The following is a 27,583-nucleotide window of genomic DNA, read 5'->3' on the forward strand; positions in this document are numbered from 1 at the left end:
TCAAGGTAAGATATTCTTTATTTCTAATTTTCTAACTAGGTAGGTGCTACTAACATAAGAATCAAAAAGTAATAACAAAACTGTATTTAGGTATTGTTCCAAGCTTGGCTTAATAAATTAGCGATTTCATGTTCAGTGATGAAATGTTCCATTTGTGATCTCAATATAGTACTAGTTTGTTCCTGAAAGTTAACACTTGCTGAATCCGAACTGGAACCTGTTGGTTAAGGGTATGGTGGTATTACGGGTGATTGATTCTGCTGATATGTAAACGTGTTTGTGCAAAAAGAAGCATACCGTCCTAACCTTTTTTGTACCAAATATTTCATTATATCTTCTTGACTTTGTAAGGCATCATATAGTGAAAGACGTCTCAAATGTGCAGCAACAATTTTTCCAAATGCTTCAAACTCATCGGCATTTTCGTGTAAATGTTCAGCTTTGTTTGAAATGTCTTGGAGAGTAGTAACCGCAGCTGTAATAGAATCGCTTTCTGCTTTTTAGAAGGTGCAGATTTGTTCCTCGTTTTTGCTATCTTTGCAAAAGACGCTGAAGGTACCTGAAACGAGCTTTCAGTTGTTTCTTCCACAATTTCGCTGTGATCCGAATCAGCAGTATCATCACCATCTATTTTCTCATCTTGAGTAATCTGTAATTCTTGGAATTCCTGGAATAAAGAAAACATATGTATGCTATAATTCTTTATACCGTAATGGTTTCTTTCTTCACAGTAATAACATAAATATCTACTTTTACTTAGCGACTATAAACATTTGGTTATCTAAAAATTTTCGAATTAAAATATGTTTTCCAAGAAAACTTAACCATATCATATTCGTCACATCATTGCTTTTATATTATATTTTTCCATAGATACCTGCTACACAACTGGAGTGGAAAGAAATAGAACATGGTTTTGCAACTTGATGGAATTTTCCTGGATGTGTGGGAGTCATAGACGGCAAGCATGTAAATATAAAATGTCCAAGCAACCGTGGCTATATGGGTATAAAGGCTATTTTAGTACGATAATGTTAGCATTGGTAGACAGCAATTACTGTTTTATATATTTAGAAGTGGGCGCAGCAGGAAGAGAATCAAATGGAGGGATATTTTCACGATCTGCTTTAAAAACGGAAATTGAAGGCAAAACTCTCAATATGCCATCGAATTGTGTCATAGTGGCAGATGATGCGTTCCCTTTAAAGACTTATCTTTTAAAGCCATACTCACGAGCTACTCAACTTTGTTAAGAAAAAAAAAATTTAATTACCATCTTAGTAGAGCAAGACGCATAGTAGGGAATGCTTTCGGAACATTAGTTTCCACATTTAGAGTCTTTGAGAAACCCATTTCACTATCTCATAAAAAGGCGGATAAATTGGTTCTGTCATGTTGTGCACTACACAACTGATGACGCAAGATTTTTTCTTATTATTTAACTGCAAGACTAACAGATTCGGAAAATTTAGAGACAGGGGAAATGGTATCAGGTACATGGCGAGAAATTAGACGAGATGGATTAAGCAGCATCACGAATATGGGAAGTCATAACTATCCAAGGGAAGCTGAGACAGTAAAAAATAAATATGCTCAATACTTCGTAGGACCAAGAAAAGTTGCATGGCAAAACGAAAGGATCTAATATTTTACACGTTCCGTATTACTTTTAAATATGCTTAATAAATGTTTTACTTACCAAAGTGTTTTTTGTCTCCCTTGATTCAACAATAGCACTTAAAAAACGATCAGCAACTGAAAACCATCCTAAAGTTGGGGTATATAAATCATTTGTAGATGATCCAGTTTTATGAGATTTTAACACCTTGCCTTTGCCGAATTCACATCAAACTCGCTAAGATAATCAGACATGATACCAACAATTCTTCTTAAGGCTGCATCCCTTTTATTTCGGTCCTTATAGTCACCAATTTTATTATTCCATAAGCAAGGTTGTTGTTCGTAGGCTTCTAAGAACTTTATTATTAACTCAGTAGAGCATTTTTTTGAAAAATTCGACATTGTTTTGGGAACGAAAAATACTCCAGCTTATATTTACACAAATACTGGCGCCAAAAAGTACACAAGGGTTGAACTTTATTGGCGCATGGTTTAGTGCTGCCACTAAACTTGCACCAGTCGATATTACAGGTTTCCACATGCAATAAAACTGACGCCAGTTATCCCTGCATGTGGAAACCCCGCTTTAAAGGCAACGCGCACGTTCATTTCGTCCGCTCTGCTACGTCGCTATTTTTCAGTATGACTAATAAGTCTCTAACTTTGATTGGGGGGGTAGTTTTATCTATTTACCATAACCGCATTATGAATAGGACAGCTGTCTTTATACTTGTATGAAAATAGGCCGACCTCCAGGTCTAATTAAGGGAGGATTTGAATGGCAAAAGAACTTTGTTTTGCAGAAACTTAAGGTATGTTTGGACGTTTAAAGTACCATCAATAAAAAATGGCCGTATAATAGGGATGTCTAAAATAGAAAGATTAGTACCACCCAAATTTTTAACCTAGAATCACGATTCTACCCTCAAATTTATTCTGGAGGATCCTGCTGTATAAGGGTGTAAAGGTTTTGAAAAATGTTCGAGGTGGTTCAGAAGTTATAGCCAAAAATATGCGCCAATGTATAAAAATCTAGATATTAAAATAAGCATTTCAAGAGCCTCAAATCCGATTGCTCTTGGACCTTGGAGAGAAAAATTGCCTTCAACTCAAAACAAAGTTAGATTTTCCAGGAAAAATGCCCGTCCCTCTTTCTAAATTAATAATAAAAATGTTTAAAATATAATTTTTCTTATAAAAATACCGATAGCGATAAAAAAATTTAATTTAATACCTTCTCTTGTTAAACCCATAATGGATGAGAAGTGGCATTTTTCAGTATGTCTATTATTTATTATCAAGTCACTCCTTGAATTATTATTAATAATAAGTCAAGATATATGTATTTAACTGCTCATAAAAAATTATCAAATTCCTTCCAAGCAGTTGGAGAATGCTCACCCACCATTGGATGTAACTGCCTAAAAACTACTTGTGTTAACAAAAATAAATATATGAACTAATCTTTTATTCTTTCAGGAATATTCCTGAAATACCTTACAGGGGATTAAAATATTTGGCCGATTATTCCTGGAATAATGAATATGTGCTAAGTCTATTCCTTTCCTGTCACAAACTTCAACAAAATTTGACTTAAGTAAGTGGAACTTTGGCGCCCAACATGTGGGTTTCTTCAATGGACCATATGCCATGAATATTCCAAACAATATGGAAAAAATATTTAATATTTAATATCGAAACTATAGGCGATAATTTTTTTCTCCCCACCCCAAATTAACACCCTTATCTCCTTCAAAAGTCGTTTTTGACATAGTTAAACCTACTATAGACTAGGACAGATTCTTGACCTTCAATTTAAAGTCAAAATCCTGGAATACTTAATAAATATCTGATGAGTGTATTTCTTTTCTGGCAAAAATTCCAATGACAAAAGTGGGTGGAACTTTGGCGCCCAACATGTGGGTGTCTCCAATGGATCATATTCTACCAATATCTCAAACAGTATTAGAAAAAAAAATCCATTTTCTCTTAAACAATATTTAAAAATAAAGTTTATTTATGTTTTGAAGGTTCTTCAAATTATATTTAAAAATAAAAGTAAATTGATTACATTGGGTGATCGACATCAGCATAACAACTTACTTCTCACTAAGCATACTCACCAATTTTATAAAAAATCTCCTTTGTATTCTGGAAGCCATCTTTTTAATTTATTAACTACAGAAGTAAAATTGGCAAAAGCGATGTTTTTTATTCAGTTGGAGAGTTTGAAACCGTCTTAAAATGTTAGAGTGTATACTGCATACCAAATATGTGTTAACTTGTGTAATTTGATCAGTATTAGAACTTTTTAATGTTTATTGTTTTATATATTATTTTGTTTTTATTATATGTATGTTCATATATTTTGACAAATCCCTGGATTTTGACAAATAATACCCGTACATTTACCATATATTTTGCTTTGTATAGCAATCGTGACGTGTCTATACTATGTTTCTAGTATCTAAGACAATAAATGATTTTTGATTTTGATTACTAGCCTAACAAATTTAATTTTGGAGGATACTGAGTACGGAATTGAAAACTTCTATGCTAATTTTCTCGATACCAATATCATACAACGGAAAGTAGTATTTCCTATCTAATGCAAAAAAAGATTAATCCGAAAATATAATATTTCGTCGTATTAACTTTTTTCATCATGGTTTCACAAAATTTCGTTCTACGCCACTGGTCTTCAGGAAATATCTCTCGAATTTTGGAATATTTGAAACACTTGTACTCATGTTTTTTCCAACTTCAATCAACTTTGTCATTTATGACAATCTTGAAGACAAAGATGTCTCAAAATTCGAAACCATGTTTAAAGTTGTTTTTTTCGCAAGCAATCGGTGTATTTTTAAATCTAATGGAATACAAATCCTTACATTGTACTGCTGAATTGCCACCATTACACCATTGAATAATTTAAACCCTTTCGGAAGTAGTTTAAACCGCCATAATAACTTGAAACAAAATAATAGCAGTTCAAAATTCAACAGTGCAGTGTGAAGTCAAATAGAAAAATTATTATTATTCTGTAAGAATAAAAACAGCAAATACCTACTAATGAGACGACCCGAGACGGCTTATCATTATTTTGGATAACGTGTAATCTCCAATTCCCCAACTTGTATACTTCTTTGGCATTTTGATAGCCTTGTATTTTTAACTATTGCCATAAACCTGAGGAGATTGTCTAGTAGTAATTTTGTAGTCCACAATATCTAGATTAATTTAGATCAATGGGATATAATCTATTTTTCCTTTTTAAAATTTTAATTAAATATTTTTTAATTACAACCAAGGGCTGCTACTGACAAGTTACTCTCCAATCAATAGTGCAGTAATTTAATAAAGATTCTGAACCCGTAATTGGTAGAACTTGCATGTAATTTTTCCTAACTTGTTAAAGATATATTGAACGTGACGGTGCCAACCTAAATTTGAATCAACTAATTCATTGACACTTGGATATTTAATTTTTAGAGAGCCATGAGTTAGCATCCTGACACCCAAACTGATGCACTCGCAGTTTAGTGATTGACGATGATCAGTAGGAGAACAATTTACAAATTGCTACGAATTGATGGATTCGTTTGTGTTTAAAGTTAGATAATGGAGATCGTACCAAGCTTTTACTTTTCTAAGAGCATCTCCTGCTTTAACAGCCATTTCTTGCCATGCACGACAAGATCTTAACCGGATTGTAAACAATTATTGGGCTTTTTACTACTACCTGTGGCACATCAAACTTCCCCATTCTATGTGAACTTAAACTCTGATTTATTTAAGGACAAATATTCATGTATAATATATGTATGTATATATAAAATACAAAATATTTTTAGTATGTGGTGTTAAAGATCGATCAAATATTTTTTCTAAAGCCAAATCGTTTATCAGATATAAATTTATTTGATTCTCGAAATTGGTTCAATCATGGTTGAATGCATTTAGTTTACTTGGATAAATATACCTGTCTTTTCATATTTTTTAGATACCTACCACAAGGTATAATATATATAGGTTTACCTTCTTGGAAATTCTAAATACAGGTCAGAAGCGGAATACGACATTCACAAAAGATTAACCTTTATGAAATTCTCCAAAATTTCAGTTACAAATTTATATTAGAATTTAGGAAAGCAGTTTTAATTAGTAATGAACGCAATTAATAAAGGTTTATAAGTTATGGCAGTCGTTTAAAAATAAGTACTTTGACTTTAATGGATCAGATAAACTGCATCGGTGGCAGAATTAGATAACAATTTCAGCGGTAATAAATTAAGACTATTAATAGATTTTATAAAAAATATATAATATTTATTTTGATAGTTTATATTTTATGTTTTTCATGATTTTATGAATAAATATTTCTGGCATAGCTCACTAATATCCTGAGAATGTTTTGATGATTCTGATAAGATTGCTTGATGATGATGATGAGTCGCTCGCCTGGAATGAATGCGATATGTGATTTTATTTAGTTATTTAATGTAAATAGTAACTTTGTGAGTGTTTAGTGCGTATTTGGAAGGGCCGTTTTGTTTGTTTTATTCGCGGGGAATTTTGCGTTGTAGGAAGATGAATACGGTGTAAGTGTCTTTGTGATTTACTTTTATGGACTGGTTTAAGTAAGTTGGGTATAATTACAGTTTGTGTTTAAGTCCAAAGACTATATAAATAATATCTTGAATTAAAAGATTTGTAAAGCTGTTATAGGCTTTACGAAGTCGTTTAATGCGTCTGTCTAAGTTTTTCGTGGTTTTTCTTGATTGAGCACCACGCTTAAAGGTCGCAACCCTACCTCGGATTTAGTAATTTTTAATAGTTTTCGAACTCCAAATGTAGCAGATATCCATACCTTGCTTTTTCCCAGATAAATAGGAATCAATCGACCAATTAAGGTCGTATCAAGATCATAAAAACATCAGTTGTTTTTATGATCCTTTTTGCCATATTCTTGCCGTCCGTATTTGTCATTTCTGATGTGAATAAAGTTGAATACCAAACATTTGAAATTTCACATTTTTTTTTAAATATTCAATCCTCATTATTATTTTTTCACTTTGATACATTTTTAAAGTAATATACCTATTCGATTTTAAATGTCAGCACTTTTTTTCTCTTATTCAAAAAAAATTAATATAGAAAGTAAATTAATTAAATAATATAAAATATTACAAGAATCATGACATTTTTATAATTAATCGTCTTTTTGTCTTTCACAAAAATCGTATAGAAAATTTTCACTAAATTATAAATTTTAAATATCACTTTAAAAAACCACCTCAATTAACTTCCCATAGCCTGATTTACTCAGCATTATTTAGGGTCGTCTAAAATTAACTTAATATCTTTCATTTACTAAAAGATGGAACACCCTGTATTTTATTTAATATTCTAATGGACAGATTGAAAAAAATTGCCAAAAAATTTAGTTCAATGGGTGCAATTTGTTCATTCCCAATAAAACAAATTTACAGTAATCTCTTAACATCAGTGCGATTTAAGCTCATCAGGTATAACTGTAAACCTGTCGTCGATGACCTACTTTACCATTTCTTCGTATTCAAGGTAAGGAGTACGCCGACCTGAAATTCCGTGTCATAAACGAAAATTTCTTCTTCAGTAAAAGAAGTGAAGGCTGGGGCCGTCGTGTCGCACTTTCGAAAACCATCGAAATTCCAACAAGAAAAATGTTAGACGACCAGAGCTTTCTGTATTTGATTAGTGTGATTATAGCCGCCATAGTCTAGTAAGGTACCATTGTGTAATAGAAACAATATTAACATTACCCGCGTTTATTTATGCATTATTAAAATTTTATCGCGGTTTTTATCAGTTTGAAAATGTGTGACCAACTTACGTGTACTATTGCTGTACGTTATTGAAATTTAGTTTGAAACAAATGTATAAGTAGGTTGTAAAAAAAAATGGATACTAAAAACCGGAAACGAGCGCACCCTAAAAGTGCAACGGATACCCTGAGGAGTGTCAAAGGTACGAAACAGTTAAGAGAACAATTAAAGCCCACGTTTACGAAAAAATTGTTTTGCGTCCTAAGTCATTTGTTCGGGAGCGAATGCAGTCAAAATGCCGATGTGGGAACCGATAGTTTTATCAGAAGTGCAAAAAGTATTGGCGCAGGTAAGGGATATATTTGAAAAACTGCATGGATTTCGACAACTTGATAATACATATGTTACAATTTAAATTTTTACAAGAAAAACATAAATTAAAGAGTGAGATTAATTAATGACAATAATTGTCGAAGGCAGCTTGAGAGTCGTCAAAACCATTATAAAATAAACAGCATCATATACCTATTTTATATAGGAGATTCTCAATAATATATGCTGGTATTCCATTGATAATGCTCCTGATGAAACTGATATTTGATTTGCTATGTTTTAAAAATTTATGTCCAAATACGTTTTATATGTAAAACCTACTCTTTATTCTTAAATAATTAAAAAGTTTGACAAAAAATTGGTTCTTGATTTTAATGTAGATATTTTAGCAGTAACTGAAACCTGGTTACACTCAGGAATTAATAGTACTGATATTAATAATACTAATTATAATATTACGAGGTGTGATAGGCAAACGAGGCGAGGGGGTGGTGTCGCTTTTTACGTAAAATCAAATATTAAATTTTAAGTTTTATGTACAGTAATGCTTGATTTTGTTGAATACATTTGGATAAAGGTTACTTCAGGCAATAATCACGTCACAATAGGAAATATCTACAGGCCACCAAATAATGATTTAGATTTTTTTTTCACACGTAGAAGATGTTTTGGCCAACCTATACACGGTATCTGAAAATATAATATGCACTGGCGACTTTAATAAAAATTTTCTAAACTCCACCGATTCAACTAAGAAAAGAATCACTTATTGATACTTTTAATCTTGCTCAAATAATTAACGAACCTACTCATATAACCTCTACTTCGATAACTCTTATTGACCTTATTTTCACAAATTTTGAGCATATTAAAGACCCTGGGGTCCAAAACGTGTCCCTGTCTGACCATCTTCTGGTATATTTAAAAATAAAATTTCAAGTGGACTAACAACCACCAGTATGTTTCTCTTTTCGTTCTTTTAATAACATAAATCTTACCAACTTTCAAAACGATCTTGATTTACCTTGGCATAATATTTACACTATGAATGATATAGACGACAAAGTAAAATTTGTTTACACTACACTAAAACAACTTTTTGATAGGCACGCTCCCTTAAAGGTATTTAAACAAAATAGAAACTATAAATATGCTCCCTGGATTACAGAAAATATCAGAAATCTTCAAAAATTAAGAGACAAAGCTTTAAAAAAATTTGAAACTTCAAAAAACCCAGATCACTACGCATATTACAAACAATTACGAAATTTTACAACAGCAGCTCTTCGCAATGAAAAAAAGGCTTTTTTAAGAACTAAATTTGAAGGTAATTTATCTTGTAAGGAAACATGGGCCGAGCTAAAAAAACTTTATATTACAAAAAATAAGCAAAGATGCATTCCAACGCATCTATCTAATGTTAACGAAATAAATAACTTTTTTTCATCGATATGCACTAATCCTCAACAACCAGACCAAAGTCTACTTGACTTTTATATAAATATTCTTAAAAATAATGCTCAAAATATTTTTAGTTTGAGGGTTGTGACAGAGAAAGAGTTAATGAGAATTATTTTATCTATAAAAAGCAAAGCATTCGGATGCGACGACCTTAATGTTACAATGCAATGATTCAATTTTGTTGTCCATTTATGATTTCTTTTTTACTTCATATGATAAATGAATGTATAACTAAATCATATTTTCCAGATATGTGGAAGCATGCTTACGTCACACTTTGAAGCATACTTTGCCTAAAATATCGCAACCTAAAGAATTGAAAGATTTGCGATCAATAAGCATTCTTCCAACACTTTCTAAAGTATTAGAAAAAAATGTAGACATACAGGTTCGTGTTTCTTTAAATGAAAATAAGATTTTGCCATTAAGACAGTCAGGCTTTCGAAAAGGATATAGCTGTGCTACAGCTATGGCTGACGTACCTGATGATATCTTTCAAGCGTGGGATGAGGATAAATTTAGTGCTCTTATTTTGCTAGACTATACAAAGGCTTTTGACCTCATAAATCATGAAATTCTTTTGTCTATCTTGCATTATATCGGCTTTTCAAATTGCGCAGTTAAGTTTTTTACTTCTTTTTTGAGTAAACGTCGACAGCAAACAGTTTTGAAAAGTTCCAAATCAGATACTATACCTCTATTGGTGGGTAACACTCAAGGAAGTATATTAGGACCACTTCTTTATACAATTTATACTTGCGGATTTAAAGACTTTTTAAAATTTTGTAATTACTATTTGTACGCCGACGATACTCAGCTTTATTTTCACTTTAACGCTAATAATATAACATCTGTAAATCAAAATATTAATACCGAACTCCAACATCTAATTACAGTTTCCAAACAACATTATTTAAAAATAAACCCTACGAAACCGTCAGTTACCTTATTTGGAGGACTTTAAAGCCACAGATCTAGAATAAGCGAGGAACTCTAAATAAAAATAAATGACACCCCTATTATAATAACTAATACTTCGAAATCCTTAGGTTTTATTATTGATTCTGATCTTCGATTTCATGAGCATATAACTGATAAATTAAAGAAAGCATATAGTGCACTTAAACTTATCTATAACCAAAGAAAAGTCTTAGGTCAAGACTTAAAAAAGCATCTTTGTGATTCTTTAGTGTTATCCAATTTCAACCATTGTGATATCGTGTATGGACCATGCTTAGATCAAGTCGACTCTCGTAGAATTCAAAAAGTGCAAAAATGCATGCCTTCGTCTTATTTTTGGAATTCGTCGCCGAAATCATATACCTCATAAGCTTAAGGATATAGGATGGTTAAACATGTTCAATCGTCGAAAATTACATTTTGCTTCTCTTAGTTACAAAGTTTTAAAATTAAAAACACCTTCATATTTATACAGTAAAGTCCAGTTTCGAATAAATACTCACCACCGACGCTTTAGACAATTACATCTACTAACTACTCCGCAACATATACTATACTGTAGGTACCGCACAATCCATTTGTTTCCGTATGAATTTGAATGAGGCGTCTACCAGATTTGCTAGGGTACTGGGGTAGTATCACAGCATTTTTCCAAGACGCGTCAATGAAACGCATAGGCAAATCCTTTCGCACTTTCGCAGTCCTCGTAGTCTTTTTCCTCAAAAAGTAACGTTGGCAAAGAGAGCGCATTAAGAGTCTCCTAATCAGATATCTTACTTCCGATTGTGGCTGGAATAGGCCTTGCCGCTGTTGGTCGAGGTAATCCAAATCACCCTGGACCACAAAAATTCCTTAAGACATCATCCTAATTCCGTACTATCTTTAAAGATTTATCCAGAACAGTTTCCTTCTTTTTCATTAAAGCATTTTTTTATGGTCGTGTTATTAAAACAGCTGTAGGCATCATGCAATTTTTTATTATATGTGATAAACATTTTCTCGTTTATTTGGATCCTGTTGATATATTGTGTAATGCATTTTTTCCCATGTTTTGCTGTACCTTTATTTCCTCAGTGGCACTTATTTCAGCAAGTTGATTCTTTTAAGGGGATTTTCTATCTCTTCTGTGTTAATGTGAGTACCGTTTAAAAGAAAGTTGATTTCGTTTTCTTGCAGTTTCTTTTCCAAGCAAGATTGCATATCTTCCTAGCTGTTATATTACTCCGAAAACTCACCTGAAAACCAACGAAGATTCCATAAGAATGAGGAAAAGTCGACACACTTATTTTGCTTACTTCCACATTATAGTATACATTGTTTCTATAATTATTATAGGTGATCTAATTTACTGTCTGCGTTTTCCGTATACTACTACTCCTAATAATACAAGTTATAAAAACACCTTGACTATTGATAATTGAATAAATTAAAAAATAATGGCAGAATTATTATACAGGGTGATTCAAAGCTGAGTGCAAAGATTTCAAGGGCGTATTTACCAGCCAAAAATAAGAACTTTTTTTCATGTAAACGTATGTCCTTACTTATTTCGTTTTCTAGAGTACAAAAGTTTTTTAATAAAATCGGTTTTTTATCAATTATTCAAAATCCTTCCAGCCGATTTAAATAAAATTTGGTAGGCCTATTTGTCGTCATAAAGGCCCTCCTTTGGTGGGAATAAAATGAATTTATTAATTCTAGTGGCGTTTCAGGAGGATACCTACTTGATACTTATTCTAGTAAAATTATGGTACGTCACCGCTTTTTTGACAATTTAATTTTTTTTTGGGTTAGGCAGTCAATAATGTAACTTTCTTTTCTCTTGAGCCTTACTCGTATCAAGCTTTGTTTCCAGGAAAAAAATCAAAATCTGTGCCTGGCCTGGCCGATTATTGAGATTCGTTTAATTTTTTTTTGCAAAACTTAACTAAGCCTAAGTGACAGATACAACAGCAGATTTAAATAACAAAAAAAAATATTTTTTTAATTAAAAAACTTTTACACTCTGTATCTAGAAAACAAAACCAGTTAGGACATACGTTTGTATGAAAAAAAATTTCTTATTTTTGCCTGGTAAATACGCCCCATAAAATCTTTGCACTCAATTTGGAATCACCCGGTATAGAAAAATTTATGCAACTATAAAAATAAGATTCTCCCTTTTCTGGTTCCTAATGTGCAATTTTTTGCTTGAACGCTTGAAACGCTTGTTGACTATGTTTTCTTTCCCTACAGAAAATTCTTCGCAGAATCATCGTAAAGATGACAAGCCAAACTCAAAAACAACCAAAAATAGCGGAAAACAACACGAAACCGAGTTACTGCAAGCCATACAGCAACAGTGGACTCTGCTTAATTCAGAAAACGCATCCAGACCTAAGAAAAGCCTTTTTTGGGCGTATTTTTGTTGGTTATTCGGCGGTGTTTTCGGTAACTTGAGAATTAGAATTATCCCTCTAACATATACTAATACACCTTTTTGTTTTTAAGGACTCCACTTATTTTATTTGGAACGAGATGCACACGCATTCTTGACCGGAAGTACTTTGGGGGGCTACGGCCTAGGATGGTTAGCGGACATCACTAAAATTCCCAGATATGTACGGGACTGCAATAACGATCCACACTTTCTGGAAGAACTCATTTTTAAAATGAGGAAAAATCGAAAAGTATGTCAGATCTCCTTAATTTAATAGGCATTCATTTAATTCCGGAACATATTTATTGAAATCATCTTTAAGCTGTTAAATATATTCTGTAAAGTTCAAAATCAGGAAAATAGCTACATAATCATGTATCTATATGTAAAAAATCAGAAACATTACTATCGAAGCATAAAAAGTAAATAGATAGATGCAATTTAAAACATATTTATCCATATAATTAAGCTAATAATCTTTAACTTTTCTTGGGCTTCAATAGAATTTAAAAATTTTATAAAAATACATATCAATGATTAAGAAATACTTAAATATAACTAATTTTGTTTATTATACAAAAATATTCATTGCCATCAGTTAAATGTTCTTATTCAATTATACTTATTTGCTAATCATATATCTTCGATATTCTTTTTGTAGCCACCGTTTTCAACCAGCAGATTCATCTCGGCTGTAATGGTCGGTTATCTCTGGGGCCAGTTAATTTTCTTAGCAATTCCTCAAGATGAACTATATGGTATAAACTGGAATACCTACCTGCACTGGTTCATACCTCTGGGAGTCGCTTTAGGTGTATGGGTGGTAGGAAATATTGGGAGAGAACAAGGAAAACCATGGCTCACAATCCTCGTCTCCTACGTATCATACTTGTCCAGATGGTACTTTTATGACGACAGCGTTTGGTTGTCAATTGTAATGTTTTCCGCAGCATTTACTTTTGACACTTGGTCAAAAGAATGGCGAAGGACTCCTAAAAAGAAAAAGTGAGCTTGAGGCATTTTAGGCCCTTTCCTGTATAATGAATTAATGTTTTTAGGCCTCTATGGAAGAGATTGACCACTTTAGGACTTTGCACTATCCTCTACCTAAGCCTCTGGTCATCATACATTTACTTTAATGGAAAAATAACTGATTCCAATGGAGATGAAATACCAGTACATGAAGCCATACATCACTTTTTCACTAGTTCCTGGTGGACTGATTTTAAACAATCTTTATATGATATTTATTTATATGCTCAGCATCACGGATGGTGAGTAAGAAAAAATATTTTTGATTCAATATAAACTAAATTCAAATATATTTTTTCAGGTATGAAATTTGGAAACAAGTTATAGATCTTTCCGATCCGCAAGGGGAACAGAATGCTTATAAAGTTTTGGGAGTAAGTCCCACCGCAAGTCAACAAGAAATTACTTCCAGATGGCGCACATTGAGCAGAGAAAATCATCCAGATAAATGCAAGGATCCGGATAAGCTGAGAGACGCGCAGGAAAAGTTTATGGAGATTCAGCAAGCGTATGACATTCTATCGAATATTAAGAGTAAAAGGAGACGGAAAAATAAAAAATCGGTTAAAGAAGATGAACATGAATTATAATTTATTTTTTTCTTTAGGACTTTTATACAATTATTTCGGTTTTAATATAATTTATTATACTGTATATAAATTTAATACATGCGTAGATACCAATAAACTAGATGATTTATTAAAAATTATATGCAAATAAAATAAACTGCAAATTGTAAATGAATAAAAGAATTATTTTTTATTTTTGAAACCAAATTTTATTCTAAATAATCATATCATTTTAAATGGCAAGTTGACCACTTTTATATGAATAAATAATTTAGTATTGTGTACGATTGATAAAAGACCAGGCTTGATGTTTTAATTGCTGGAAAAGTGTGGTGACTTTTTGGCTTGACCATGGTGACATACTAAAACTAGTTCCTTTCCCATAAATTACATGACAAATTCATTGGTTATTCAAATATTTTGTCCTTTATCGATATAAATCTCATCTGTGATTTTAACAGATTATTTAGAACTGTAACATTTTTTCCTATTATCAGCGTAGAGAAAAAAATGTGGTGATTGTAAAGGTGAACATATAGAACCTAAACAGTAAAAAATGGTTCTTCTCATGGCATATCTTTCTCAGCAGTGATTTTGAAGGTTCAGTTATCCGAAAGCGATAAACTAATATTTTTTTCTTAGCATAACATCTGTATCCAGTGCCGTCTATAAGGTATGAGGCGCCCCGGGGCAAGTACACCGCCCCTGACAAGGGTGGATTTGACCCCCCAAAACCCAAGCCCCCTCTCTCGCGCTTTACTACCTCCACCCCACCCCAGCTTAAAAAAACATTTTTTTATATATTATAATAAAAAGTTACTTAACAACGTCATTAGAAATATACGCAAAACATAAAGCCTATGGCCAGTAAAAAGAAAAACACAAAAGTAGCAAGTAACAAGTTATATTAAATATTAATAAATTACGTTACTTTATATAACAAGGGGAACTGTAAAATTATTGCAACTAAATAAATTTTCTGGCTTTCGCTTCGGAAAAAGTCTTAATTAACAACTGAATATCCACACTCTCAAGAATTTCGTGTTCAATCGAAATTGTTGATAAATTATTTGGTCTCTCATTTGACATCGTGAATCTCAGATGGTTCTTTATCAACTTAAGTTTGCTGAAGGATCTCTCTCCTGGTAACGTTAAATATATTCTGAGAGCTATGGTCAGGTTTGGAAAATTTAAAGCCAAGCCGTCAACTACCAAACATTTAAGTAATTTTTCCGCGCTAGCCTCCGATTTTATGAAAGTGCGTATCACTTTGATTTCACTGAATAAGTCGTCACCATTTATGTGTTTTTCATCTCTTGCCTCATCCGTGAGAAGTAGGTGTAGATCTTGGCAGCATTTCATCAACAATTGATCCGGATAAAGCTCTAAGTCAAATAGAGAGTTTAAAAATGAAAATGGTTCATTAACTTTGTTCATCAAATCGAATCTGTCCTTGATTGAATTAATGGAAACGTCTAGCATATAAAAATATAAATTAATTTTGAAATTGTCTGTTGGATCGACGACATTTTCGTAACTAAATGGTTGACGTTTCCTTCGAATTCGGGTTACAGGAAATTCCGTTTCCGCTTCAACATCTTGGGCAATTTTCTTTGCTTCATCTAATAGATCGTTGAACTTTTCATCACATCTGTTACTTTGTAAAAATTTCAAAAGATTTGTCAAATATTCTTTAACTCTGGACAAATTTTGTTCTGGATCTTGCAAAATCTTACTGACAACGTTGACCCTTTCAAGTATTTTATACCACATTACCAGCGAGCATATAAATTTTGTAACCTATTATTTTTTCTAAAATATTTTTTGCTTGATTCCTCGCAAACATATCCTTACTTGCATCATCTCTCAAATCTTCCAAAGCGTTACACACATCTTCAAAACAGTGCCTGAGTGGTTTTAAGGCATCTATTCTACTTGACCACCTGGTATCTGATAAAGCTTTTAGTGTCAGTTCTTTACAATGTTTTTTAAAAATATCCCAACGGTTGGTGGAAGAAGAGAAAAATACATATAGTTCTTGCACTAAATCAAAAAAGTTTGTTGTTTCAAAAGTCGATCGAGCAGCATCGTTTACCAAAAGGTTTAAAGAATGTGCAGTGCAGAGCACATAAAAAGCTCGAGGATTTATATTTAAAATTTGGCGCTGCACTCCTTTATTTTTGACTTTCATATTGGCTGCGTTGTCATAGCTTTATCCTCGCAATTTATAAATATCCAAATTTAATTCCTTTAATTTTTCGGTCATAAAATTTGATATTCTTCGCCTGTTACGTCAGTAATCTGGCAGAATCCTAAAAAATGTTCCATCCAGTATGATTGAAAAATACGTATTTTTTCGTATGTCTAAGATAAAATAATTTTATTGATTTCTGCCGAAATTAGCGAGATTATCTCATTTTGAATAATTGGGCCCAAATAGTGGGAAAACCGTTTCAAGTTTTTATTGCTCTGGATGCGTCTAAGGTGCTCTGCCATAACGTTGTCAAATTTGGAAATCATCTCAATACACTGAAGAAAATTGCCATTTAATATTCATTTCGCGCACGGTCATGAAGCGGCAATATCAGGAGGCATTACCACAGATTTACAGATGAATACTACAGAATATTCTTTTACAGAACTACTATTAACTATTTACAGAATATTCTGTAAATCTATGGCATTATTATGTGGCAATTCGGCCGCAAAGAAAAAATATCAAATTATAATTACTACAGAAATAATAGGGAAAAAGGAATTTTGATTGATTGAGAATGATTTTTTTTCATTTATTATTCAAACTGCAAACATCTCGAAATTCTTGTCAAGCATTTTTCCGCCCCTAAGAAGCAGGCCGCGCCGGCGCTAGAGCCTTGTCTGTATCTGTAATTTGAGAGGGTGGTGACATAATGGGTATTTGGCCATTATGGCCTAGCTGGCCATGATTCTCTGAATCAGTCATATCGAGTAATCGTGTCGAATCGTAATTTCAGAATCCCAGTACTAAGTAACTGGTTTCATGGTATATATTTGTTATTTTCCCTAATATTGGAATTAAAAAATTTGTGATTGTCCCTTCCGCGTCATCCTTCGCCCAGTCAACACGTGGCCGTTCTATTCCTTTCCTATCCTCAGTGGCGAAGCGTGAACTTTTTTTTCGGGTAGACAAACAATAAAAATCGTTAATTAGAAAAAATGTGTATTCAATATTATTCACTTTAATGAAAAAGAGAATGAAAGCGCATGAAATATTAACTCAAAGAGAAAAATTATGTAGTGATATAAAAACGAAAAAAATAATTACTACGAGCATTAAAAGATAGATAGATAAAAATAAATACTACTTACAAAAAAACACAACTAAAATACAATTGCCAATATCGAACAGTCGTCCATAAATAACCACTAAAATATCCACTAAAAAAACCTTTTCTATACACCCAAAAATAAAAATACTAATTATTAAATTACTATAGCACATGCCCCCACCAAATGCAGATTCATCAAAACGAAACAAAACTGAAGATGCATTGCGGCCGACCAGATCAAGCGTGTCCATAAACAATAACCCTCAACAGCATAATAAAATAGCTGGTCGACTTCGATAGACAAAAACTCGAATGTCTTTTCCGCGAGTAAATTTTGCATACGTAATAGCAAAGATTTAATTAGCTAACGCAAGTTACTAGTTGCGTTAGCTAGTTAAATCTATGGTAATAGGCTGAATGCTGATGCGGCGGGACCTCTGTAGCCTGCTTGATGCGTATTTGGTTCGATAATATGCTCCAAATTTCGGAAGACAAATATCAATGTGTCTTCCTCGGGCTCATATACATTAATTGGGTATTAGCCCTGTATTTTTATCTTAATCGGTGCGGCAGGCGGGGCGCGCCTTCGGATTAATCATGTTTAGATACTATATATTAGTAAATATAGCGACTACGTTCTGTGTTAATTTTTTTAAATTTTAATTCAACAAATACATGAAATAATTACACGATAAATTAATGACGAATAACTGGATAATTTTGGGTAGACAGTGTCTACCTTGTCTACTCGTACGCTTCGCCATTGCCTATCCTTCGGATTCCTTTCCTAAGCCCTTTCCTACCCCTTGCCGTTAGATGTAACGTGCCTTTAAGAAGTAAATTTAGTGAAAGTATCAAGCCCACTTCCGCAGCATCCTGCACCCAGTCAACACGTGGTCGTTCTTTCCTTTCCTATCCTTTGAAACCCTTCTTAGACCCTTTCCTACCCTTGCCCTTTGCCAGTGGTAGCTGAACCTATTCACGCCGGTAGCCAGGCCGGATGCTTCGTAGGGAAGGCGTCACCGTGCATTTCAGTATTAAAAATTGTGAAAATATCGATTCGGGGAACAGGGTACATACCCGACAGTTTTCCCAAATCTCCGAATCGTGCTGGCAGATTGCCTCGTAGCAGAAGCCATTAAAACCACAAACCAAACCAAGGTGATTGTCAATAATTTCAGTTATTTTATAGATCCAACGACTTGTAGTAGTTTTTCGCTAATTCCAAATTTAAAATCTTGTCCAGTGCTTCTTTGGTAACAATCTGTGGCATAAAATCTTGACATACTCAAAACTCTACTTCCTCTGCCTCTATTTTTAGCAGAAGGTTAGAAGAAGAAAAATAGGGTCGAATTAAATCTATTAGTTGTTGTATTTAAGAAAGCTTCTTGATATACTGATGAAAACCTGGTATGACTATTGGTAAACAATAAATGAAACAAATGCGTTGACACTCTGAAGACACGACTGAAAATTTTCTTTAGAATCAGTCATATCGAGTAATCGTGTCGAATCATATGAATTTTAGAATCCCAGCCCAGAAAAAAATGGTTTTTCTTTAATCGATTATAATAAGTAAAAAATTCCATTGTAAGATTGTATGCAATATTGCATTTATAGCAACTGTGATTTTTAAAGGGTTAATAAGAGATAGCGTTTTCCTTATTGGCTGGCGCGATAACTACGTTAACGCAAAAAGGAAAGCGGAGAATGATTGCAATAAAAAGTTTTATTTTGTAAATAAAACTCAGGTACAAAATAAACAGTTTTAAAATTTTATTTTGTAATAGAAACAATAATAGTTTATACATGGCGAATTGATAAGGATGTATAATTTACATTATTATTTTATTAGATATTATAGCTTTTTCCCTATATACTATATAATTTACGTATAATATATAATTCGATCTATAATAAATGAATATATGTTAGAGCGTTCAAAAATTGTGTATTTTTCTTGGTCCGACAAAATTATGTTGTTACGTTTATATAAATTGGGGCAAAAATGCCTGTTAGTATTAATTATGTAAATACATTTAAGCAAATTTTATAATATACATATAAGAGAATTAGTCATCTTTTCTTACTAAGCCAGTCTCTTTATATAAAGCGACAGTAATCTTAAAAAATTATTATAAATAACTATATACAAAAGATATGAAAAACTAAATCTAAAATCACACTATAAATTGTTTTATCAAAAAACAGCACAGATTAAGTACAAAAATGTTCGAAAAGTCATTAACTATATTTCAGGAAAAAATTATTTAGGCTACTGCAGCTTAAAATATAAAATAATACAGGGCGTATAAAATAATAACACTTATAATATTTGTAGCATATGTTATGAATCACCTATTTATTACCCTAATGATCATAGACATTTCTGGGATATAATAGAGTTTGAATGTTCAGTATATTGCTCGGTAATTGCTGGGATGATTGGTAAGTTAATCGGACATTCCTGAGATGTTTTGAACATCTTAAGTAAATATTCCTGGCATATCTTTGGATCATTAGGGCATGTACTAAATTTAAAAAAAATCTTTATAAGCAAACAAAGGCTTATTTGAAATACATCTAGAGTTTCATCGAACAGTCTCTGATGAGAAATGTCCAACAGATTTTCTTGCCTAAACCTCGTTTATCACACTTTATTTTAAGCTTGTATTGGTGTCAATATTTTTTACGCATACACAGGATGCTCTAGAAAAAAAATTAATCTTTTAGCAGTATAAAGCTATACTTTAGTGATCCTACATCGATATGAGTACTTCCTAAGTTAAATTATGATGAAAAGTTTTTAGTACCAAATGCAAATGAATTCTAAAAAAACAGTTATGTAGTACGAGAAGATCGGTTTAAACAGTTTTTTTTTAAATAGAGGCACTTAATATATTGGCACAATAGTTTTATGATACTAAAAGATTTGATAGACTCAGTTTAAAGCTATAGACCAGTAAGTGGGTACAAAAAAAGATCTTTGGCGTGCAAAAGGTGGGGTAGGAATTATTTATGAGTAGACCCTCTTCAAAAATCCAAATTTTCAAGCTTGGGAGGGGGACCGCGCGCGCCGGCATCTTGGATTATAGGTACAAAGAAACAGTTTTTAACATTATCTCCGTAATTGTTCACCTTACAACAAAACATGTTCTTAGCAAAGTTAACGACAATAAAATTTAATATATTTTATGTATTAACAGTTTTTTTTGTAAGTTTAATATATAAAGAGTTAGACGGACACAAAGATGGTATTCTTAAAAAAATACTCAGAACTCGAGATTTTTCGTATTTATAAACGGGGTTTTTTAATTTTGCAAAGTACAAAGTTAAATTAATTATATACTATGTTAAATAAAAAAATAAAGAATTAATAATTATAATTAATCAATAAAAATTTATTACTTTAATATTGCTTTAATTATACTTGGATTAAATGAAATTTGAATGGAGGAATGGATAATAACAGGAAGGAAAAAGGAGAGTAAAGACTAAAAATATGTGGAGTGAGGGTTAGAAAGTGGGTACAAGGGAACCAATGGAAGGAGGGAGACTTACTATAGGCTATAGAGACAGCTCAGGGGATCTTCTCAAAGGGAAGCCGACTAGCACTAACCACTTTGGTAGAGTGGCGTGTGGATTCAACAAGAGATCAATAAAATATAAGCGCCACCTGTTTTATCCCAGATGGATAAGAAAATCCCGATGACCAAGAAAACAGGAAATTACTAAAAGCACTATACCTATAAACCTGAAAGAAAATCTCACAAGGAAGAACAGACAGTTTTAAGTGAATCTATATTAAAAGAAAAATTAATAATCAAACTTATTATTTTAAAAACAAGTTATGTTGCCCTTCCTAAATATAGTGTTTATATCAAGACTAAAATCTTATATTATGTTGTTTGGGGCTAAAAGTTCGCGTGAGTACTTTCGAAATAGGCCTATTTATCCAGTTTACAAGATCTATACGGTCTATTTCAATAAAATAACTAATATGCACCTAGTTATTATGAAACTATTCAAAACAATGGTGTGGTAGTAAAATCTAATGATGAGAGTGGTAACAATGTAATTTTGAGGTTAGTATTTAGTCTAATATACTACAGTAAAGCTAATGAATGTTGATAGGACTTTGGTTTACTGGTTAGGTTGTTTTACTGACTGCATGGTTCACTAAACGTCACAAACATTGATCAAACCTGGCTCCAAAAGGGCTGCATGATTGCGATGGGGGACCTGGGTGGATCGGTTTAACAGTAAATGTCAATGTAGATGTTGTGGACGTTATTGGAGTAGATGAGTGGAGATTTCTACTTACAATGGTGGATAAAGACCATACCGGGGGATAAAAAAAAAGCCTGAAAGTGGAAGAATACCCAGATTGAGGAATCGCCAATAGAGTAAGTAGATATAAGCATTGATGGTTAAACTTAACGGTATGCGTGAGTCTACTTATATAAAAATACATGTGTAATATGTAGATTATCATAAACCAAGATGCCAAATCAAAATATTAGGACTTACCAATGGAATTGGCCTTTTCTCGGGAACACAAAACTGGACACTTAAACAAAGAACCTTGAAAAAGTTGGGATTTAACTACACCACTTATAATCCTGCACTATTGCAGTATGGCATTTAGTATCCACAAACTAAAATACCCAAAAGGTGAGTTTTCAACTTTTCATTGGAGTAAAATCGGCAAAAATACCAAGAAACAACCTTCTTCAAAGGCTTATTCTTCAAAACTCCTAGAGGTCAAAGATTTTCGCGCCAGAAATGGTTTTAGTAGGGATATAGGAGAATGAGCTGGGATCTTATTGGCTAGGATATGACTTCTGACATTAGTGAAATCAAAACAATTAAAAAAATTAATGTTATGATTAATAATTTGAGTTTCATCATAAGGGTTGAAAATTATTGATATCAAAAATAGAATTAACACTGAAATGATAACTGTTTATTTTATTAATTTTAGCACCAGAATAGCTTAGAAATTGCCTCTTAAAGTTCTATAATCGAGCTATGCTTTCGCTAACATTTTAGATTCATTTTGTTTTCTTATTCTTTATGTATCTGACGAAAATAAACTGTAACAACCATAAGGGCAAATGAGCAAATATATTATGTCATTTGCGCCTTGCACTGCTACATATATTTAAAACTATGTCAACACAAGGTAACACAATTTTTACAATACTGTTTTTGGTACGAGGCCCTATGCCCCTAAACAATTTTTAAAAAATCTCGATATAATATGACAACCATACTAGATATAATATGACAACCATAAACAGAATTAAAGCAATGGTAAAGAAAACCTGATAAAATACGAAAAATAAAATAAAATAATTATTTACGAAGCAACAAACAGAATACCTATTTCTAATCAGTATTGGCAACACTGCCGCAACATAACCTTCAGTCAATTGGGTTTTATTTCATCATTTCACTGTTGAGTGGTGAAGATACCAGTTAATAAGCGACGTTTTGCAATGGAGAATATCGAAACGAATTTGTGTTTTATTCGTGACCAAACATTAAATAAAAGTGACTCGGTTGTCGTGAAAGAGAGAGGCGTTCGGACTCTTCTCAAATCAAGCGAGAAACGAGGAATTCATGTGCGCCTGGAACTTCCAGATTGGAACGGCTTCATGGAGCAGGTAACGGCGGATAAATCTTTTTTGCCTTCCATTTATCAATTTTCCGCCTAGTCAGCATGACAGAATACCTACAGCCCTTTTATTGGCAGTCAAAGAATGTAAGAAGACCAATCAAAAAACCTGCCTTGTCACCTTTGACCAGCCACTGTACGCAAAAGCTCAAGAAATTGTTGTGAACCATCCCAAACTCACAAATAAATGTCATCGTAAGACTTGGAGGTTTTCATTTTTTGATGTCCTTCCTGGGATCTGTTGGCTATATTATGGCTGGAAGTGGATTGAAAGATCTTTTTTGTCAGATTTATGCTGATAATAGTGTAGAGAAAATGTTAGTTCGTCACGCATATGCACGTGCAATTCGTGCACATATTTTATGTCATCTTGCTTTGGCACATACAATTTTTGACACCCTCGAATTTACTGATGATGACAATGCGATTATGAGACAACTGATTGGCCGTTTAGATAAATCAGTTATTCTGAGGTCGGACGAAGATGAGGCATTTAAAGTTATGGCCCCAGAGCTAAATTATGGAGTATTTTGAGATGGTAACTTTAGTGAAGCACTTTATTGAAGCTGAGCGAATGGGAAACTGGCAACTACATCTCGACACTATTCAAAGAATGTTGCCCTACTTTCACGCAAGTGTGGGCATTTTCATTATGCTAAATTTGCTCATTTATATTTGCAAGACATGTTAAATTTAGAAGAAAAAATGGATCCTAGTGAATACCAAAAATTTACGACTGAAGGCTATTTTACGATTAGACGATCGGATAAGTTTTGGTCTGACATGACCATTGAACAAACTTTGATGAGGATGATGCATAGCAATGGGGGCCTTACTCGTGGTCGTGGTATTAGTGACAGCGTACTACATACACGGTAAAAAAAACGCGCCGATTAGCTTTACCTCATGGTGACGTGGAAATAAGCTTTCAGTTTGCATTGCAAACTGAGTATTGTTTCAATTTCGTGAGCGACTCGACGATAGCGAAAAAATATCACCTCTTTTAACAAGAATAACAAAATTACTGAAATAGCTAAAAACATATTTTTTAAAACTAAAAAATGCTTGTTTGAAGTATTTTTTTAAAGAACTTTATGTTTGTGTTCGTGTAAGTCTTTGTATATTAAAGGTATAAAAAAAGTGTAAATACATAAAATGTGGGAAATTTTGTTTCTTTAATTTTGTTTATGTCATACTTTGTCGTAAAAATAACCATTACGGATATAATGCCAAAAAACCTTTTTTTTTGTATGTGTAATCCAAGATGGCGACTTGCGCGGTCTTTTTCCAAGGTCGAAATTTTGTATTTTTGGTCACAGTCTACCCGCAACTAACATATTCCAAAATAACTTCTACCCAACCTTTTGCAAGGTAAAAAGCCTGGTCTACTAGTAGAGGAGTGCAGAGATGATTAAATCACATGAATTTCAATTTTGCTCCAAATAATACAGATATTTAAAATAATTTTTTATATATTTCACTGAATGGACATTTTATTTTACGTTTTATAGCCTTTGGAGTCATTTTATGCTAGGCAAGAAATTTGACTTCTGGCATTTTTTATTTACGATCAAAGAGGCATTTTTTATTTACGATTCAATCTCAAAAATAACTACTCCCAGGGTTTTAGTAGTAATTTTTGGATTAAGTCTGTTTCCTCAAGTCTTTTTATGCTTTGTTTTATTTTTTCTGTGTCCAAGGGTTTTAGACAGAATCATTTGTATTAGCTCCCTACCACTTCTACTATGTTTAAATTAAATTCCATTGAAAACAAACGTTATTTATAGAGTCTATAAATATTATATAGGTGTTTTATGCTTATAAATGATATCAGACCTTCATTTTTTTTAAACCAAAACTATAATTTTTTATTGATGAATATTTAATAAACTTATAGTTACTTCTAAATTTAACCGTATGCTGATATCCTGCTTCTAAATATAATTTTATTTAAAAATAAACTGCACGTAAGAAATATTATTAAAGACTTACTCACAGAGTATGTAAGTGCCCTGAGAAGCCCAACATATTTGATCCTTGACCAATTTAAATATAAACTCTCATTTATTGATCCCTAAGTCCGAATAATAAATTACTTCCCCACAAAAAAAAGTCATCTACAGTTAAAAGATTGATTTTCTTTTCAAGGAAATCCTGATAAACTAATTAAGTAAACTCTTCTGTCGGCACTTCAGTATTGTTTACACAAGTAACATTCGTGCTATTTCTTTTTTCTACTCCTACTAGGCTTCACCGGTTCGTTTTTCCCATTGGCAACTGCTCCATTGCTGGCAAGTACCTTATCCCCAACTTTATCATCCTGAGTAAAATTCTCCTCTGACGGCTCCAAATTGTGATTTGGATAATCGCCGTTGTTGTTTACCAATGTAATCTGAAGCCGTGGTACCGTCAAAGGCCTCAGGAGCGATTTAACCATGGGCGAAACCGCCCCGCTGCTGGGAAGAACCGGACTGCTCGCGCACAGGGCAGCCGAAGTCAGCTGAGTGACCAACCGGGCACTGGAGAAGGTGTCTGAGGATGGTCCGGAAGACGTGCGAAACACTTTTTTCAGTTTGGATTTGAAACCTGAAAAGAAGAAGTTATGACTCTAAGAGCACCCATTCCTTTAGCAGCTAATAACTCAATATAAATGTAAAAGTTTCAATCCGATGTATTTAGATATTTTATTGGGTTCAAATTACTATTAGGTACCAGAGCATCCAATATTTTAGCACGCCATATAAGGCTAAGTAAGAAAATTATAGTTATATCATTTCTATTTGCATAGACTGCGTGCATATCGAGGATTTAGAGCCAAAAGGGTATATTTACAAAATTGCGAGTTGGTTTATAAGATAAATTTTTTTTAGACGTATCAACAATTTATCCCCAAGAGAAATTTGCCAGAAAGTCGTAGGTGTATGTTCATACGCTCTTTACTAAACGAGAAAATTGTATTATTTGGAATGTCATATGAACATCCCGCCTTATGGCGTGTCAAAATGACTTGCTTTTATTGTTGACGCTATTGTCAATGTACATAATACATCGTATATAACCTTAATTTTTTTATCACAATACTTGTCTTAGGAAGAGAATATCAATAATAAATCAAATGAAAGGCGCAACAAGGAAAGATAAAAAATCCGATTCCAAAGACCAAATGATCACTTGGTGAAGAGTATACCGACACACTAGGTCGACTTCAAGCTAAAAAAGAAAAGTAGTAGCTCCGTTTTAAAATGCAATTAAAGACTTATGACTGATAGCTAGAAATATTATTTATTCAATAATCTGGAGCCTAAGAAATTTAAAGAAATAATACAGTAATAAAACAAAACAGTAGCCGCTTGCTTCAGTACAGAACGTTGAAGACGAACATTTACTTTAAAATACACACTTTACAAATTACATAAAATGTAAATGTCTGTAAAATATATATGATTATTATTCAATAAATTAAATATTTCAAAGAAAAAAGGAGAGTTGCTCTGACTAAGAGCAGTTGATCGATTATTAGGGCACCAATCCCAGATAGACCAGGCTAACATATTTCTTCCAATCTAATCACATTGATTCGTTTCCCAGAGTACCTTCTTACTGATGTCGATAAGATACTAATCAAGAATATTTAGAAGGAAACTTATATTAAGAGATAATGTGTAAATTATACTCAGAAATGGTTAATAATCAGTTATAAATCAGTTAATAAAAGCAGATTAAACCGGTTCATATAAAAGGACCAGTGCTGGCACGGACGAAACTAATGTTACAGGAGACAAAAAAGAGTATGAACTTCACACTAAAAGAAAGAATGCTGCAGATGAATACCGAAAAACTGAAAAAAATTAGTCCAAGAAGACAAGTGTATAGTTAAATTTTAACCTAGAAGCTGTCAAAAATTGTCCTATATTTTTTGTATAACCTTGTTGTGACCTTGTTTTTAATCTTCCGGTTTATGAGGTAACATCGCAGTAAGGACACGAGTTTCTGTGAGATAAAATAAATGAAAAAAGAAGGAGCAATATATTATTTATATGTTGGAGCATTCCCTTTCGAAGCATGATACATTCGAGATGATTCTATGCACTCTGCAATCGAAAAACCTAGTGAGTATGCAAAAGTGTATATGCCCAATAATTGGAAAAAAATTTTAAAAATGGCCAAGAACGGACATTTCCGTATAAAGTAAATCGTAATATAATTGGTGAAGTTTTCTTGTTGCAACATACCGCTGCGCTTTACTAATTTGAGTAAAGACCCTCTTGATTTTCATGAGGGATTTAACTGTATCACATTTCCTTGGTTCGCCCTATAACCTTCGGAAAATAATAGATAGTGCCATCTGGGTAATACCACCGGAAAACACTGATTCTATTAAGCAGGGTGATCTT

General features: G+C 32.8%; 2 protein-coding genes and 1 long non-coding RNA gene across 4 annotated transcripts in view; 1 reads left to right on the forward strand and 2 right to left on the reverse strand.

Moving 5' to 3' along the window:
* LOC126739698 (uncharacterized) lies at positions 1 to 1,170 on the reverse strand. Its single transcript, XR_007661686.1, has 2 exons — positions 878 to 1,170; positions 1 to 667 (listed from the first exon to the last, which is right to left on the reverse strand). It is a non-coding gene; the product is annotated as an uncharacterized LOC126739698 (long non-coding RNA).
* Positions 1,171 to 7,239: 6,069 nt separating this feature from the next.
* On the forward strand, positions 7,240 to 14,394 carry LOC126739843 (dnaJ homolog subfamily C member 22). 2 transcript variants are annotated; one of them, XM_050445660.1, is made up of 6 exons: positions 7,240 to 7,629; positions 12,417 to 12,611; positions 12,672 to 12,850; positions 13,262 to 13,605; positions 13,659 to 13,874; positions 13,934 to 14,394. In XM_050445660.1, the coding sequence occupies exons 1-6, from the start codon at positions 7,563 to 7,565 to the stop codon at positions 14,220 to 14,222; spliced, it is 1,290 nt and encodes a 429-aa protein (XP_050301617.1). In that variant the 5' UTR covers positions 7,240 to 7,562; the 3' UTR covers positions 14,223 to 14,394. The 2 variants fall into 2 exon arrangements, with proteins under 2 accessions (XP_050301617.1, XP_050301616.1); XM_050445659.1 differs by having other exon boundaries at positions 7,241 to 7,776.
* Positions 14,395 to 19,414: 5,020 nt separating this feature from the next.
* Positions 19,415 to 27,583, reverse strand: part of LOC126739640 (uncharacterized) — a 109,774-nt gene continuing 101,605 nt past the window's right edge. Inside the window, exon 9 of the mRNA XM_050445409.1 lies at positions 19,415 to 25,775. Within this exon, the coding sequence (XP_050301366.1) occupies positions 25,411 to 25,775 (365 nt within the window). The 3' untranslated portion in view covers positions 19,415 to 25,410. The remainder of the gene's footprint in view (positions 25,776 to 27,583) is intronic.

The sequence above is a fragment of the Anthonomus grandis genome, chromosome 8, assembly GCF_022605725.1.
Source record: "Anthonomus grandis grandis chromosome 8, icAntGran1.3, whole genome shotgun sequence".
Lineage (NCBI taxonomy): Eukaryota > Metazoa > Arthropoda > Insecta > Coleoptera > Curculionidae > Anthonomus > Anthonomus grandis.

What these genes read in the sequence shown, in the direction of transcription:
- LOC126739843 (XM_050445659.1), top strand. Translation starts at nt 7,563, where the DNA reads ATGGATACTAAAAACCGGAAACGAGCGCACCCTAAAAGTGCAACGGAT. An exon ending in GTTATTCGGCGGTGTTTTCG is followed by an intron (nt 12,612 to 12,671) that starts GTAACTTGAGAA and finishes TTTGTTTTTAAG; the next exon opens with GACTCCACTTATTTTATTTG. An exon ending in AAATGAGGAAAAATCGAAAA is followed by an intron (nt 12,851 to 13,261) that starts GTATGTCAGATC and finishes TTCTTTTTGTAG; the next exon opens with CCACCGTTTTCAACCAGCAG.